Below are 14933 nucleotides of genomic sequence, written 5' to 3'. Positions count from 1 at the left end.
TTTTTGTCAATAAAAAGGACCTATTGTGTGCATTGAAAGCTTTCAAAGCATTCCATAAAACAAGATGTCCTGAAAACAAATACGCTTTAGATAAAATTCAATTCGTACCTATTGTTTAAATTGTCCTACTTCCGCATTTTTGCTTTGGAGGAATGCAAACTATTGTTTTCCTTGCAGCGTTTAAATTTTGAGTTTATATTATTAAGTTGTTGCGAGCAGTTTCGTAGTGTTCTGGAAGTTTGCCAACACTTGGCTTACGGATTGGAACCGACAATCCTTAGACCGAATATCCGGAAGATTTAATTACATTTCTCACCCTCCAACTTAGCATGATTCCCCTTTTGCAAATTTGTTGATAGCATCTTTAAATCCAAAGAAATTGCATCTTAAGTGATTAAGTTAAATTTAAACTGTTTTAAGTAATTGCAATAGTTTCGTAATTTTGTTTACTGTTTTGTTTTGTCGAATATAATCTTATATATTGTAATACTAGCGATCCGCCCCGGCTTCGCCCGTGGTGCATATTTACGTTTTCTCTACATAAGAACCATTCTCGTACTTCAAGGAATATAATAAAAAAAGAATTATCGAAATCGGTCCACCCGTTCACGCGTGATGCCGTGACCAAGGAAAACGGGTTTCATTTTTATATACAGGGTGTAATCGTTAAGTGTGCACAGGCGATTATTCCGTAACTATTGCAGATATCAAAAAACTTTAAACTGATATCAAAAGCCCTTTACCTAATGTAAAATGACAATAATAACTTTTTAAAAATAAAACGGGAAATATCCAAAAATTTTACATCAAACACGCCCATACCTTTAGTATGAGATATGACTATTGACAATCCTCAACATGTAATATGAAATGTTTTCGTTCTTTTTTTGGTTTTGTGCTGAATTTACTTTGCAAATTTTAATGAAAATTAATTTAGAAACTGTAAACAGAGCTCGATGTGGAATACAATGGTATTCCAAAACGAGGACGTCACTTCGAACATTTGCTTTGAATACAAAATGTATGGGATAATAAATTTTTAAAAATAAAAAGTTGTTATTGTCATTTTACTCATTAGGTAAAGGGCTTTCGATATCAGTTTAAAGTTTTTTGATATCTGCAATACTTACGGAATAATCACCTGTGCACACTTAACGATTACACCTGTGGATTACACCCTGTATAATTATTGTCAACTAGTGGTCCGCCCCGGCTTCGCCCGTGGTACATATTTCGCAATAAAAGGTAGCCTATGTCCTTTCTCGGGTATCAAAATATCTCCATACCAAATTTCATGCAAATTGGTTCAGCAGTTTAGGCGTGATTGAGTAACAGACAGACAGACAGAGTTACTTTCGCATTTATAATCTTCTTATATATAAAAATGAATCGCAAAATGTGTTGGTAAGCGCATAACTCGAGAACGGCTGAACCGATTTCGATAATTCTTTTTTTATTATATTCCTTGAAGTACGAGGATGGTTTTTATGTAGAGAAAACGTAAATATGTACCACGAGCGAAGCCGGGGCGGACCGCTAGTATTGAATAAATATAATAAGGATACTATTTTCACTATTATATATTACCTTTTTACAATTCATTCATAAATTTTTAATTATAATAACGTTGTCAAAATTGAAGAGTGACATCTATTCAAAAGAAATTTAATGGAAAAGTCGAAGTGCACAACAAACAAATAAATAGGATAAATTATGAATAAACTTGCGAGTTCGTGTAGTGATATTTCTTTAGATAGTCTTGAAAATGATTTTAAAAATAAATCAACAATCAAAGAACAAATTTCTGATGATAAGATGGACACGATCCTAGTGCCTTTTTATGAGAATGATGTGCTAATGAAAGTCCCAAAGTTGAACAAACATAAGCAAAATAAACCAAATCATGAGCGAGAATCGAATTCAAAAGAGCCAAAAAGTTATTTATTGAATAAATATTTGCAATCGTCCAAAAAGACTACATATTTAGATATGTTTCGCAAGCGAATCAGTGGTAACAACAACATCAACAAAAAAGAACAAACAGAGGAGATTCGCTCGACTTCACCTCAAGTAGGTGACACTGAAAGAGAAAGCATAGACGATGCGGGCAACAACAATGAAACCGAATTTTATAATACAGAGGCATACAATGAGATGTATTATGAAAAACTTATAAATCAAGATATGGCATATTATTTGGATCGATCATATGAAGAACTTAAATTTACTGACGATTTAGAGTGCAAATCACAAGATGATATAGCAGAGAATAATTTAAAGAGTGTTTCAGAAGTATCGCAACCTCGAAGGCATGCAAGAAGAGCGACAGCACAACCTATACAAAATTTAAAACTCGGTGGCTTGGGTCCTGACATGGAAAACATAAGACCGAGATTAGAAAGAGCACGAAGCCTGCAGAGGTATTCAGAAAAAGTGAGAATGGCTAATCGTTTAAAGATTTATAAAAAGTCTGTCGAAGAAGAAAACACAAAGAAACACGAAAGACAAGCGTCAGCTTCTCGTCGTAATTCCGCAACTCGTCACGATTCCGGCAAAAAAAAAACTTGCACTAACGAAGATCAAAATAAATCATACCTCGTTAATAAGTCGGTTCAGCAAAAGACATCAATTATCAGGAAAATATATCAAAAATCAAGATCAGCAGATCAAAACAAAAGAATTAAAGATAACCAAATGAACATAAACATACAATCAGACAATCAGGATAGAGGTGATCAAAATATAAAGAAGTGTATAACTGCTAGAGGCAATGTTCGACATAAAGATAAGAAAGTTGATACTAAATTAGAAAATTCCAGAAGTAAATCGAGTTCAAGGATCCAAGGAGTCAATACAGATCGTACGGAAAATAATGCAAAAATCCAACCAGTAGAAATAAGTTTTTTGGTTAACATTGGAGGAGGACTTCGACCATCAAGTGCTTTAAGAACATTGGAAGAAAAACATAAACAATATCAAGATAAAGTAAAAGGGTTTACGGCTGAGTTTTAAAATTAATTTTATGTATGTATTGTTTTATTAATTTATGTTATTTTATCAATAGTAAATAGTCAATGTCATTTTATTGTTTTCTTGATTCAAATTAATATCATATTATTACTATGATTCTAGTTGCATTATTCGATACATCTTCATTGTATGTATTTCACCATTTACTTCGTATAAGGCTCTAATTCAAGATCCTGGTCGATAAAATACTAGGGCATAAGAAATATCTTTCATCACAACAACATTCGCCAACCTAACTTTCTATTTAACACTAAATTATACGTCAGCCACGTGTTTGATAATCGATTTTTCTTAAAAAAGCACATTCACATTTTTAAATACCTAATATAAAAGTGATGTAAACAAAAATTTCTCAAAAAATATCACGCAAATAGTTAACGTAACGGCACCAGTCTTGTACAGATTAAGGGAAAAATTGAAGTTTTTTGCAAATTTCTCGTAGGTTTTTTAACTTTATTGGATATTGTTTAGTTATACCTTTAGTTCTATGTTAGTTTAACGTAACCAATGTTAGAAAAAAGATTACAATGCATAAATAATGAAGTTATTTATAAATTAAAAAACCACTTTTTTGCACCAGTGTTGGACAGTGAAAAATCTAATGATGGACACCCAGTTTTGGACAACATCCAGTTATGAACACCCATTTATGGACTGTACCTAATGTCGTTTCTCCTGTTATTTACACTTGGAGAAGACTTATAGTTATCAATAGAATCTTGAAAATGGTGATTGGAATACAATAAATCGGGGATGTATTTATAAAAAATAGTACTTATTAATTATTTTGCATGCTTATAATATTTAAAACAGTCTTAATTTCCATTTTCTAGGCAAAAATTGGAAAATGCATCGTTAAATACGAGTTATGTCCGTTAAGAAACACCAATATGGTTTTTTTTCTCAATAAGTCAGGGATGAAAAATATAACTAAAAAAAGTACTGCCATTCCATCCATTTTGGAACTTTTTCTTCTTCGTCATATCACTCTAGGGGGTAGATGTTACCCACTTCACGATGTTCCGCCATATCTCTCTGTTTCCTGGCATTCCGCTACACTCGTGAAGTGAATCGCCAATCTGAATCCGCCAGCAGCCTTAATCTGATCGGTCCATCGATATGGATTCCAAATTGTAGCACGAGGCAAAAAGCTTTTTTTAAACTGTTGTCAAGATGGTGTGGATGGAATTTAAGCGTGTGTGCTATATGGTGGTGGAATTTAGCAGCAGACAACGATCCAAACAGTTCATCAGAGAACTCTCTATGATAGATCCGTTACAATACGCATAAGTATGCGACTTCTCTACGCAGTGATAGAGAATGAAGCCGAGAACGAGTCGCACAGCACATAATGACCCATTGTTCTAAAATATATTCTTCATGTTTAGATAGATATTATGTTGTTGGACCAATTAGCGTAATTTTAACAAAAAATATCAATGTCCATTATAGGAACCAAAGCAAATCCAGTCATGGACAATTGTTGTACAATATTGGAACCCTTTGTTTGAAATGGTCGTGATAGGTATATTATTAATCAGAAAGAAAAGACAATACAGAAAAGCGCATGTAATTTTCAACCTTTAAAAAAAGTTTATTTTCGACATATGTCCATAAATGGATATATCCATAGAATTAAATCCAGTTATGAACACTGATGAATTTTATTTAAACAACATAACCTATCATGATACTAAATCGTGTAATATTTCGTACACTTAACTACTATAAATAAAAGTAATATCAAATTTTGCTGACATTAATACAAAAATTCTTATAACCAAAATTGTGTCCTCACTTCCTTAAGGATTTTCTTAGTAAAAACGGATTTCTTCGAAACGAGTCGCAGCATCTAAACATAACGTTCTGCCGTCTTCAAACATTTTGGCCGAATAAGATGAAATGTCGTATTTTGATAGCTTATGAACCAAACTTTTATTTTAAGTATTGCCAAATTATATAACGTTAATTTTGGTCTTAATATTTAAATTTAATATTTATTTTGTCCATTACTGGATGCTTGTCCACGACTGGTGCCGTTACCTTACCTTACTTTGGAATTTGCTAATACGCTTTGGTGAGTCCATGCTTAGATTTGTCATTTCCACATTACAAAACAGATAGGTATGATAACTATGTTCTCTTTTTTATTGGACAAAACTTTTTATCACTATAATTATAACGATGGTGAAAGTGGCCTATGTATTGAATCTACATACTAACAACTCACACACCTTTGATTAGGTATTTTTTATATCTCAGAAATTTAATCAGACGTATCTCTATTCAAATAAGATTCGTACATGGAAACGATTGCATAAGTTAAGTAATTATAGCATCGAGTTATATCATATCGGTAAAATGCTTAGGAATTTCCAAGAGTTCGAGGAAATAGGTAAACTATATTGTTTTATTCCTCTCAATTTTCAACTACAAATAAATAAAATTGTACGTCACACCTTTAATTTTTTTTAATAGTTACCACTGATGAAAGAATTACATATAATATGATTTCGTAGGCCTAAGACATTTAACTTGTTTATAATGATTATCAATAGAGGTATTTTAATGGCTTGTTTATCAAATTATTTAATTGAATTGGTATTTGGATGTATTTCCTGGAGTAATAGTGGTATGTAATGTTTTGACGATTAACAAATCCGGATATCACTTCTTATTAGGCCTGTATTCAATCAAAGTTAACATTTAAACGTCCTTCTGTTGCTTTGATAGATGCCTCTTGATATGATTGTAGGTAATTTGTTAAAAAATAAGTTAACAGGTTTTAAAATTACTTAACAAATTATCGAGCAAATGTGTGCCGAATTTAAAAGACAAAACAATAATAGTAAAGTGATAAATAAGGTATATATGAATATTCAAAAGAATAAGTATAATAACATATTCGTATATATCTATAATCTATATCTATCGGAGTATCTGGCATTATAATAAGTAAGTATGTATTTCTCATAATAACTTCCAAATGTATCTACGCTGATGAAAGTGAAGTAGTCAGAATATGATGTATATGTACCTATAGTTATTAGATCAAGTCCGGTTTTTATAGAGAAAGTGATTTGTTACAAGTAGAATTGAATCATCAGTTGTTAAAGAGCCTTGAATATAATGATTAAATACATTTATTGGTCAGTACAATGCTTCATCAAATTAGTGTTTGAAAAGATAACTAAAAATACTTAAGTAATTGTTGTTGTACAACAATAAACACAACACAAACAATAACATAACAAAATGTAGAGAGATATTTAGAAAACAGTAAAAGAAATATTTTTCAAGCAAGCCGGCAAGGACATAGAATTTCTTATACTACATATATTGACATATGTACATATATATGTAGGTACTTAAGTACCTGCTTATGGACTTATACCAATTTACTTATGATTTAATAATGATTTTGGAGAAAGGTTAATTGTAATGACATTCATGAAATTACAAAAATCGGCACTTGCGGGCCAATCCATATTTTTGGGAATTCCATAATAATTACATTGGTACAAGTACCAACGAACTTAAGAAATATAATTTTCCTACAAATACTGGAATCGACATAAAAACCATAGTAAAAACATGGTTGTCGTAACGTACGAGAAATTGAAAATATTATGTAGGTACCACCGAACCCTTTATAGGTCGGTGTATTAAAACTAAAAAACAACTCTCATATTATTTATTATGACTGATAACATTAAATACATATCATTATTGTATCGATGTGTAAGTTGCTTTCAAAAATATACATGGATATTGATAAGTCATCATTTACCCGAATGTTCACTCACTTACCGCGACAATGATCATTGGATAATGGATATAATACTCATTTAAATTCCCAAATTAGCTGGCCTTTATCACCCTTGATACAGTGTATTGAACGAATACCTATAGAAGTTACCAGTAATAAAATTAGTGTCTGTTTGTAGTATGACAATAACCGCTTTTTGCTAAATGCATAAATTATAGCTAAGCAATATATTATGATGTACACGAGGTTTATATACCAAAATAGTAATTTTTACAATTTTTGGCTGTCACAATTTGTTTGTTCCGGCTTATCTCTGGGACGGCTGGACCGATTTTAACAGGACTTTAAATGACAGATAGCCAATGTAATAAGGAGTTAATAAAAATAATTAGGAACATTAGGATTAAAAGGAAAAACTCATTTACGCGGGTGAAACTGCGGCACGCAGATAGTCAAATATAAACATGGAGAATGTAGTAGTGCGACTCGTAAAACTTATGCAACTCATTTCTCCGACACATTGGAATGTATTTTTTGCTCAAATTGAAGTGGCACGCCTTAATCAATGCAGCTTAATATTGGCATTGCTGGCTGTTATATGAGATGCCATACATTAAAATTATTTATTTGATTCAGCCGGAATTACAATTGTAAACCAATTGAGTTACAATTTCGTAAGATTGGTTTTTAACACCCAATTACAATGTTAAATGTGTTTAAGTTTTTACCATACTAAATGATAGCACCTTCCTCTTGAAACTAGATTTTTTCTCTCAAAATTTAATAACCAAAGTAAAGATTCTTTTACCATGAGCTGAGAATTGAAGTTACAATTGAAACATAGCTTTAGTCATCTGAGAAATTGGTAATTTACTATGTAAGCCTGCGAATCCATTTACTTGGACTTTCGTAAATCAAGAAAGCCTTTATTTCTCATCTTGTGAAATTAAGCTACATATTTACATCGTTTTACATCAATGATACGGCCGATCTACGTGACGATAGTTACAATGTCTTCAAATAATAATATGTAAGACGTAATATTATTATCTTGGTCTAGTATTATATTATCTGTATCTTGGTATTTGGGACATCGTTTCTACTACAAAAACAATTATGGTTCTATCTTTTATTGTTTCAAAACTGTATCTGTTTATTGTCTAGTCTTTGGAATAAAGAACTGAATCGAAAACATTTTCAAGAGTTTGCGAAAACGGAGGACGACTGGTCGATGATTTTTTCATTTCTTTAAATACAATACTAAAATGTAAAGGTAGAAATTCAATTAGTTAACACTACAATATGTTTAACAGGTTTATTAAAAAAAAGCTTTTAATCCCAAACAAACAGATGCTAGAAAGCGTTTGCACATTGTGAATCTTTGTATTACTCTCAAAACTTTAATGTGACAACACGTTAAAAGCCTTTCTATTTACAAGCCTTAATCACCAACAAAGTTCACAGAGCATGCGTAATGTATAATATCCTCAGATTTGATTAATGGATCAAGTATTGCTTGTTAAATATTTCAAAAGCAAATTTCTGCGTGCAGGCATGTGCCGTCATGGAAATATACGTACATACAAGGATTGCAAACTACATATTATTAAAAGGTTTGAGTTTTTTCGTAGAATGGAATGGTGTAATTTTTTATGGAAATACATATTATAGGTAAAGGTAGTTGCAAGATAACCTAAGACCTCCGGAAGTGTCAGTTATACCTATATGTAGCGTGTATTAAGCAAATATAAGACACTATTTAGTATATAAGTAGGTATGTATTGCTGTTCACACCTTAATATGTTATACCACAGACTAATAATAATATACTACGGTTATACAGTACCTGTAGTTATATTGTAAGCACTGTATTAATTCGCAAAAATAATAACAGTATACTGTATACCTAATGCCATAATCATAAAGCACATAACCCACGTCATGTTTTGTCTAGTGAATATTATATATGCAACACTAATTTAATTCAATTTCAGCCTCGCCTATTGTTGCAAGAAAGTGGACCATGTATTATAATGGTATTATGTGTTATTATGATAATGCTAATGTAAGTACATATATGCAAATTATATCGCACAATGTTACTGCATCGTCTTGTTTATGATTAAGTATTTAATATTTTATGTCTCAAATAGTACATTCGTTACGCCCTGAATAACGCATTTTGTGGAAAAATCTCGAAAAAGAGAATTACGATATATGAAGGAAGTATGTAACAAAGTTACAAATATTTGTTTTAATTTACATATTTTGTGATTTAACCGCTCAATTTCAACATTTTGGTATAAATATGTAATTCTATATTACGTTTAAAATATCAAAATTGAGCTTTGAAATAAATTTTATCCGCAAAATTCATAAAAATGTCTTTATATTTCACTGGAACAAAATACAGCGCTATGCACTATCCGAATCTGTCTCGCCTTTGGAATTAAACTTATATTTCCCTAGACACCGCGAGCATATAAAAATTAATGTCATTTCCTCAGACCGTGAATAGTTTGATATTTTACGGTTCGAACAGATTATATAATTTAAATAAAAATAATATAATACAACTAGTAACTGAACGACTTATAGGTAAATCCCTACTCCCTAGGAATAATAAACACGAAATTAATAATTTATAATTATGTTTCGGATGTCTAAACACATTCCGGTAAATTTTGACATACAGGTTGATAGATATGGAGTTTTTTGTTAAATATAACCTGTCCATTATGGGTTCAAAATCCAAAGAAAATAGGCAACATGCGAAAACGAAAAATATGAAAATGGCGCTACAACTTGAAATGCACTCTAGCCGAGTCGTGTATTTAAAGTTAGATATAGATGTTGAAATAAAGATAATTCTTATTTAATAGGACACGTTAATAAATGTCCTTCAAGAACATTAATAGGAGAAAAAGAGAGAAAACAAAAACTATATCCCATGTTCTATGTTCCTAACTATTTGTTACATGGTAACACAACAATCTATTAAGTATACTTAATATTTAATCCAATGACCAGTGGTCTCTCGGCCTTTAATTCACATGTCACTGTGAGGGCCCTTCACATTGATACAAGCATCTTGTCATAACACGAAGTGGCCCTTTTGAAAATGAATACATAATTGATGTTATGTTGGCGCTTCGTTCATATTGTAAGTAAAACTATATTACAAAAACAACAAGTAGGTACTACCTAATTACGGTGATCAATTATTTTAATATTCCTCCCCAAAAAACAAATAAGTGTAAGTAGGCAAATATATATAGGTAAATAATGAGTTTGAAATACTTACAAATCCTAGTATATAGACTCTATCTAGATTTTTGAACGTAAATTATACCTAGGCATTTAATTGAATCTTGGACTTTTGGTCGAAAAATAGCCCCACAAATAAAAGCTTGTTATGATACACTTACAAATTGTTTAAAACACTTTAATGTTTAGTCAACATTGATGCAAACTTGCACAGGCTAATTGCAGTTTAATTAAATATAGGTAATCTCCATAAAGTGGTGGTGAAAGGACGAAATCCGGACCGCGCTCCAGTTAACAACGTTGCGCAAACGCATGGATATGGTCTGAGATCGAAATGGAACATTCTTCCTTGTTACTGATTTGTGAAATTAATGACGACATTTTCCGATAGGTGACTGTTTTGTTGATAGAAATATAGAGATTTAACAAACGAGTGTACCCTGTGTACCTACATGGTACCTACACTTTGCTTTAAGGTATATGAGATGAGATATAGTATGAAATGAAAATAGGTTTCTTTTATAAGTTCGAGTTGTGTAATAGCTTTATGTATAAAACATTAAAAATTAAATACTGATTTGTACTTTTAGACCGGGAGATACTGACACAAAATTTCGAGTCATTTGTAACAGGATGGCGGTTCTACAGGGTTCTTAGTACGCAATGACAAAAAGAAAAATGATGGTGTGAACGCTGGTACCGGCGGCTTAGTCGCGTGGGCGTTAGTCGAACTCATCGGAAAATAGCGAAAGTCAAACGATTTGTAACAGTATGGCACTTATTTTTCCTGTAAGTTTGAGGATCAACGAATATAAATACAAAATTTCAAAGATCTAGGTGTTGGAAATCTTCACTTATATAAATTAATAATAAATTTATTTTTCAAGTATGACAGCACTTTTTCCCCCTACTAGAAGTATGGCAAATATAATAATGGTCACATTTTATCAAATACTCTCCAAAAAGTCAAATGCAATACTGGTACAAAAAGATAGGCGAAATAAAAAAAAAATGCAGATTTTCGGCGGTATGGCGACCATTTGGAATCGTCCGAAAAGTATGGCATGGCGATTTTCGTAAATGGCTGCACGACGATGGTTACCTGTGCAAAAGTTAGCTTGGTACAAATGGTTGAATAATTGTTTTTTTTAAATCAACACATTCGCGTCGGTATGGCGGGCTGTAAGTCATACCGGAGAAGTATGGCATGGCACTACCGCCTACTTCTTTTTTATGGGCTATCGGTAAATTCTAAAATTTTTGTGTTACAAATCGTTTGACTTTCGCTATTTTTCCGACGAGTTCGACTAACGCCCACGCGACTAACCCACCGGTACCAGCGTTCACACCATCATTTTTCTTTTTGTCATTGCGTACTAAGACCCCTGTAGAACCGCCATCCTGTTACAAATGACTCGAAATTTTGTGTCAGTATCTCCCGGTCTATTTCTTGCGGTCCGCACGCGCTGCGAAATTTTTTGTAACCGGTTCAGTAGTTCCTAAAACAAACAAGCAAACTCTTCAGCTTTGTATTATTAATAAAGATATGTGTACATTAGTACTGCAATTTTGGAGTGAGATACCTGAAGGTGGCTTTGTCTTAAATTTCTAGAAATATGTATTTATTGTCCAGTTTATTGCAAAAACAGGCGATACCATTCACTCACATTACATTTAACTAATCAATATTCTTTTACCCAGCCATTTGTTCACCAAATAGTGGGTTTATCTCTCACAAATCTTCAGTTATATGCACGCAATGTTCTTACCTATCTCTTTATACAATCGCTTCCTATTTTGAAATTTGTTCAAGCGAAATTTAATTTGCCTTTACATTTTTAACCGACTTCATAACAGTTTAAGTAATTAAATAAATTTAATAAGAAATCCACTCCACCCATGGTCAGTACCACAGTCAGAAAATACATGAGAAGCTTACACTTACTTACTTTTTAACTTACACTTACTTATGCAGAAGGTACCTAAACAATGGCTACAACATGGACGTATAAAAAAAGACGGACGGTATATCGCCTAAATATTGAGTGAAGCCTAGTAATGGCGGCGAAACATCCATGCGTGTGTGCCATGTTGCCATGGCAACAGCTGTGTTGATGACAATGGCGGCTGTATTTTTTTCTATAAATTTTGCCGTAATAATTTTGTCATTAAAACATAAAAGAAATAACTTGCTTCCCTGTGGAATGTAATCCCTTGTGTTTTGTTATTTAAAATTGTACTGTTGCGACACCATTTAACCACGCAAGACGGCATTTTAAATATTTTTTGTGAAACAGTGACGCAGTTAATCAGTCGGTAGTTCACGACGTAATGGCGGCCGACTAGCTTACTATGGTGAGAGTGTGTGCGTGTTTATTGTCTTTACGCGATCGCTAGCTTACTATGGTGGCTTCACGTTGTTTGTTCGTAATACGGCGTCCGTCTTTTTTTATACGTCCATGGGCTACAATATGAATTTATTTTGTAATATTTGAAATATGCATTCATATCTGATTATACGTGTGCCTCGGAATTACTAGTTTCTAGTAAATAATCACAGTATTTCTTCCTTGCTCGCAATCTATTGATTACAGACCACAAAATCGTTTCAATAAGCTTGAGTCACCATTTATTGTACCATTTAAATAATAATATATCAAATAACAAATAAGAAAATAAATAAAAATAAATGTACTCGCTGTAGTGTGTTTAATTTTTTTTTAAATTTCTAAACTGTATACATACAGTAAATTTTTTCTTAATTTAAAAAAAAAAATAAAAAAGTCTTTTTTATCATGGAGCATCAAATATTTTTCATGGCAACTTTATGGTATTTTTATGAACTAGACAACTAGGATATTAAAATGTAAAATATCTACATGTTTAAAATTTACCTAATAGGTACTATAATGATTATAAATCAGTTAAAGCTTTGGCCTTAGTTATCATACATTTAATAGTTATAAGTAGGTATATAATTTGATGGTCAGATAATTCCAAAGTTAATTTTATAAAGCAATTCTCAGCACATCAGTCATAATTTCAAAATCATGTTATTAAAATCTCATGAAGGAACCTGTTTATCTTTTGTTATTGTAAAATTATATAAAAGTTTATTAACTTTGTTTTCATAAGAAGTAAAAAACAAATAAAAAAAGGCAAAAATCCATACTAATATTATATTTATGCGAAAGTAACTCTGTCTGTCTGTTTGTTACTCAATCACGCCTAAACTACTGAACCAATTTGCATGAAATTTGGTATGGAGATATTTTGATACCCGAGAAAGGACATAGGTGATAGGCTACCTTTTATTGCGAAATATGTACCACGGGCGAAGCCGGGGCGGTATTAGGCTCTAGTATTATATATGTAACTACCTCATCAAGTCATGCCACTTTTAATTATTATTAGTCGATAAATGCCACATTAAAATAGTGATTTCTAGAATGTTTATTATTAAATAGTTTACCATAAAATGTTATGAACCCTAAGTTCTAAGTCTGGTCATAGGTAACCTTCTCACGGATGATCAAGGCTACTCATAATTTAATTATATAGTCTGTGGAAATTGTTATAATAATTGACATTTGTGTAGTATTGCATCAATTCTAGACGGTTCTGGATGGCTCTATCCGCTTATAAATATTTATTTTCGTGTTGATCTAAATAGAGTTGAATCGGAAACAATTTGGGAATCAATTATTTCGCAAACTATGTTCATACGTTTTAACATCTCTGAAATATTTCGCATGTAACGTTGAAAAAGAGAATTTTCGCGAGATAGTCGGAAGCAAGGATTCCAGGCTACCCACCTCCTCTTCCTTCCTACAATTCCTTTGACCTCGCAAAGGCTCTTGCAAAAGGGTGAAACTCTCAAATGAAAAGTTTCCATGACCATTATACAATAAAATTCATAAATGTAATACGTAACGCACGTAACGTAATAATACGTAGGTAGATAATGTGCGATAAAATTCATAAACGTTTCATATGTTTTTGTAGGGAAATGATGAAGAACAGAGCCTACCCATAATTAAGTAATTAACTGCAATATTGTATCAAATTATAGATTATTGCTGCTGTAGTAGAATAGAAAAATATATAGATTGAATCATACTTCCGTTCTCGATAAAAAGCTCATCCTACGTTTTTAACTACACATTAATTGAACTAATTTCTTGTCTTTGAGACTGACCTAACCTTTTCAACTTAAATGTACCTCTAGGTTAAAAACAGTTAAAAACGCGTTCGCAATTCTACGAACATTCGATATCGTTTAAAACTTAAAAGTAAAGCATTTCGATATAAACTCAATTTAGTTTACGACTTCTGCACGAAACGTTACATTAAAATATCAACGAGGTGTTAAAATTTGTGAATAATTAATTTACAGTCTTCGAAGTGATGCTAAACGATAACTTATTCATTATTTTTATGAAGCTGTTAGTATACATAAAAAATATTATTGATTTGAATAGTTTTTATGTTAAAATTTCCATATAGCGCCAATTCCGATAACTATAGATATATGTATATATACAAGTTTATACTTGACCTTTCTACTCGAATTATTTTTTATCTATATCATGATTCTGGTTATGTCCATATAAACATCGAATGAATCTAGATACCTAATCAATACTAATGCATACTTATGTTTTTCCAACTAAAATTCTAGTTCGAAAACACGAGCATATATTAGCTATAAGTAGTCGTTTGATCAAATCTAGGTGTATAATTGATAAGGTTCTATTCAAGCCCGACTCTCCGAATTCAGACTTTATAAGTACTTAGTAATTGGTTATGTAGAACGAATCGAAAATTCTATTCAGACTGCATAAACCTATAGGTTTACACTTTACAG

The 14933-nt window shown here is 31.8% G+C and overlaps 2 protein-coding genes across 3 annotated transcripts in view; one reads left to right on the top strand and one right to left on the bottom strand.

The window, feature by feature from the left end:
• Positions 1 to 14933, bottom strand: part of tfc (Brevican core protein triforce) — a 72931-nt gene that overhangs the window by 49661 nt on the left and 8337 nt on the right. The gene's annotated exons all lie outside the window — the stretch shown is intronic.
• Positions 1714 to 3012, top strand: LOC149903869 (uncharacterized). The gene has a single exon (XM_090107659.1). It carries the CDS (start codon positions 1714 to 1716, stop codon positions 3010 to 3012), a length of 1299 nt encoding a protein of 432 aa, XP_089963785.1.

This window comes from Colias eurytheme, chromosome 12 (assembly GCF_061535395.1).
Source record: "Colias eurytheme isolate Ceu_HAF_F1 chromosome 12, ilColEury1 Martin Lab GWU primary, whole genome shotgun sequence".
Classification (NCBI taxonomy): Eukaryota; Metazoa; Arthropoda; class Insecta; order Lepidoptera; family Pieridae; genus Colias; species Colias eurytheme.
Note: the sequence above shows the minus strand (reverse complement) of the source record. Positions and strands in the feature narration are given on the sequence as shown.

Coding starts and splice junctions, on each gene's coding strand:
- LOC149903869 (XM_090107659.1), top strand. CDS start 1,714: ATGAATAAACTTGCGAGTTCGTGTAGTGATATTTCTTTAGATAGTCTT.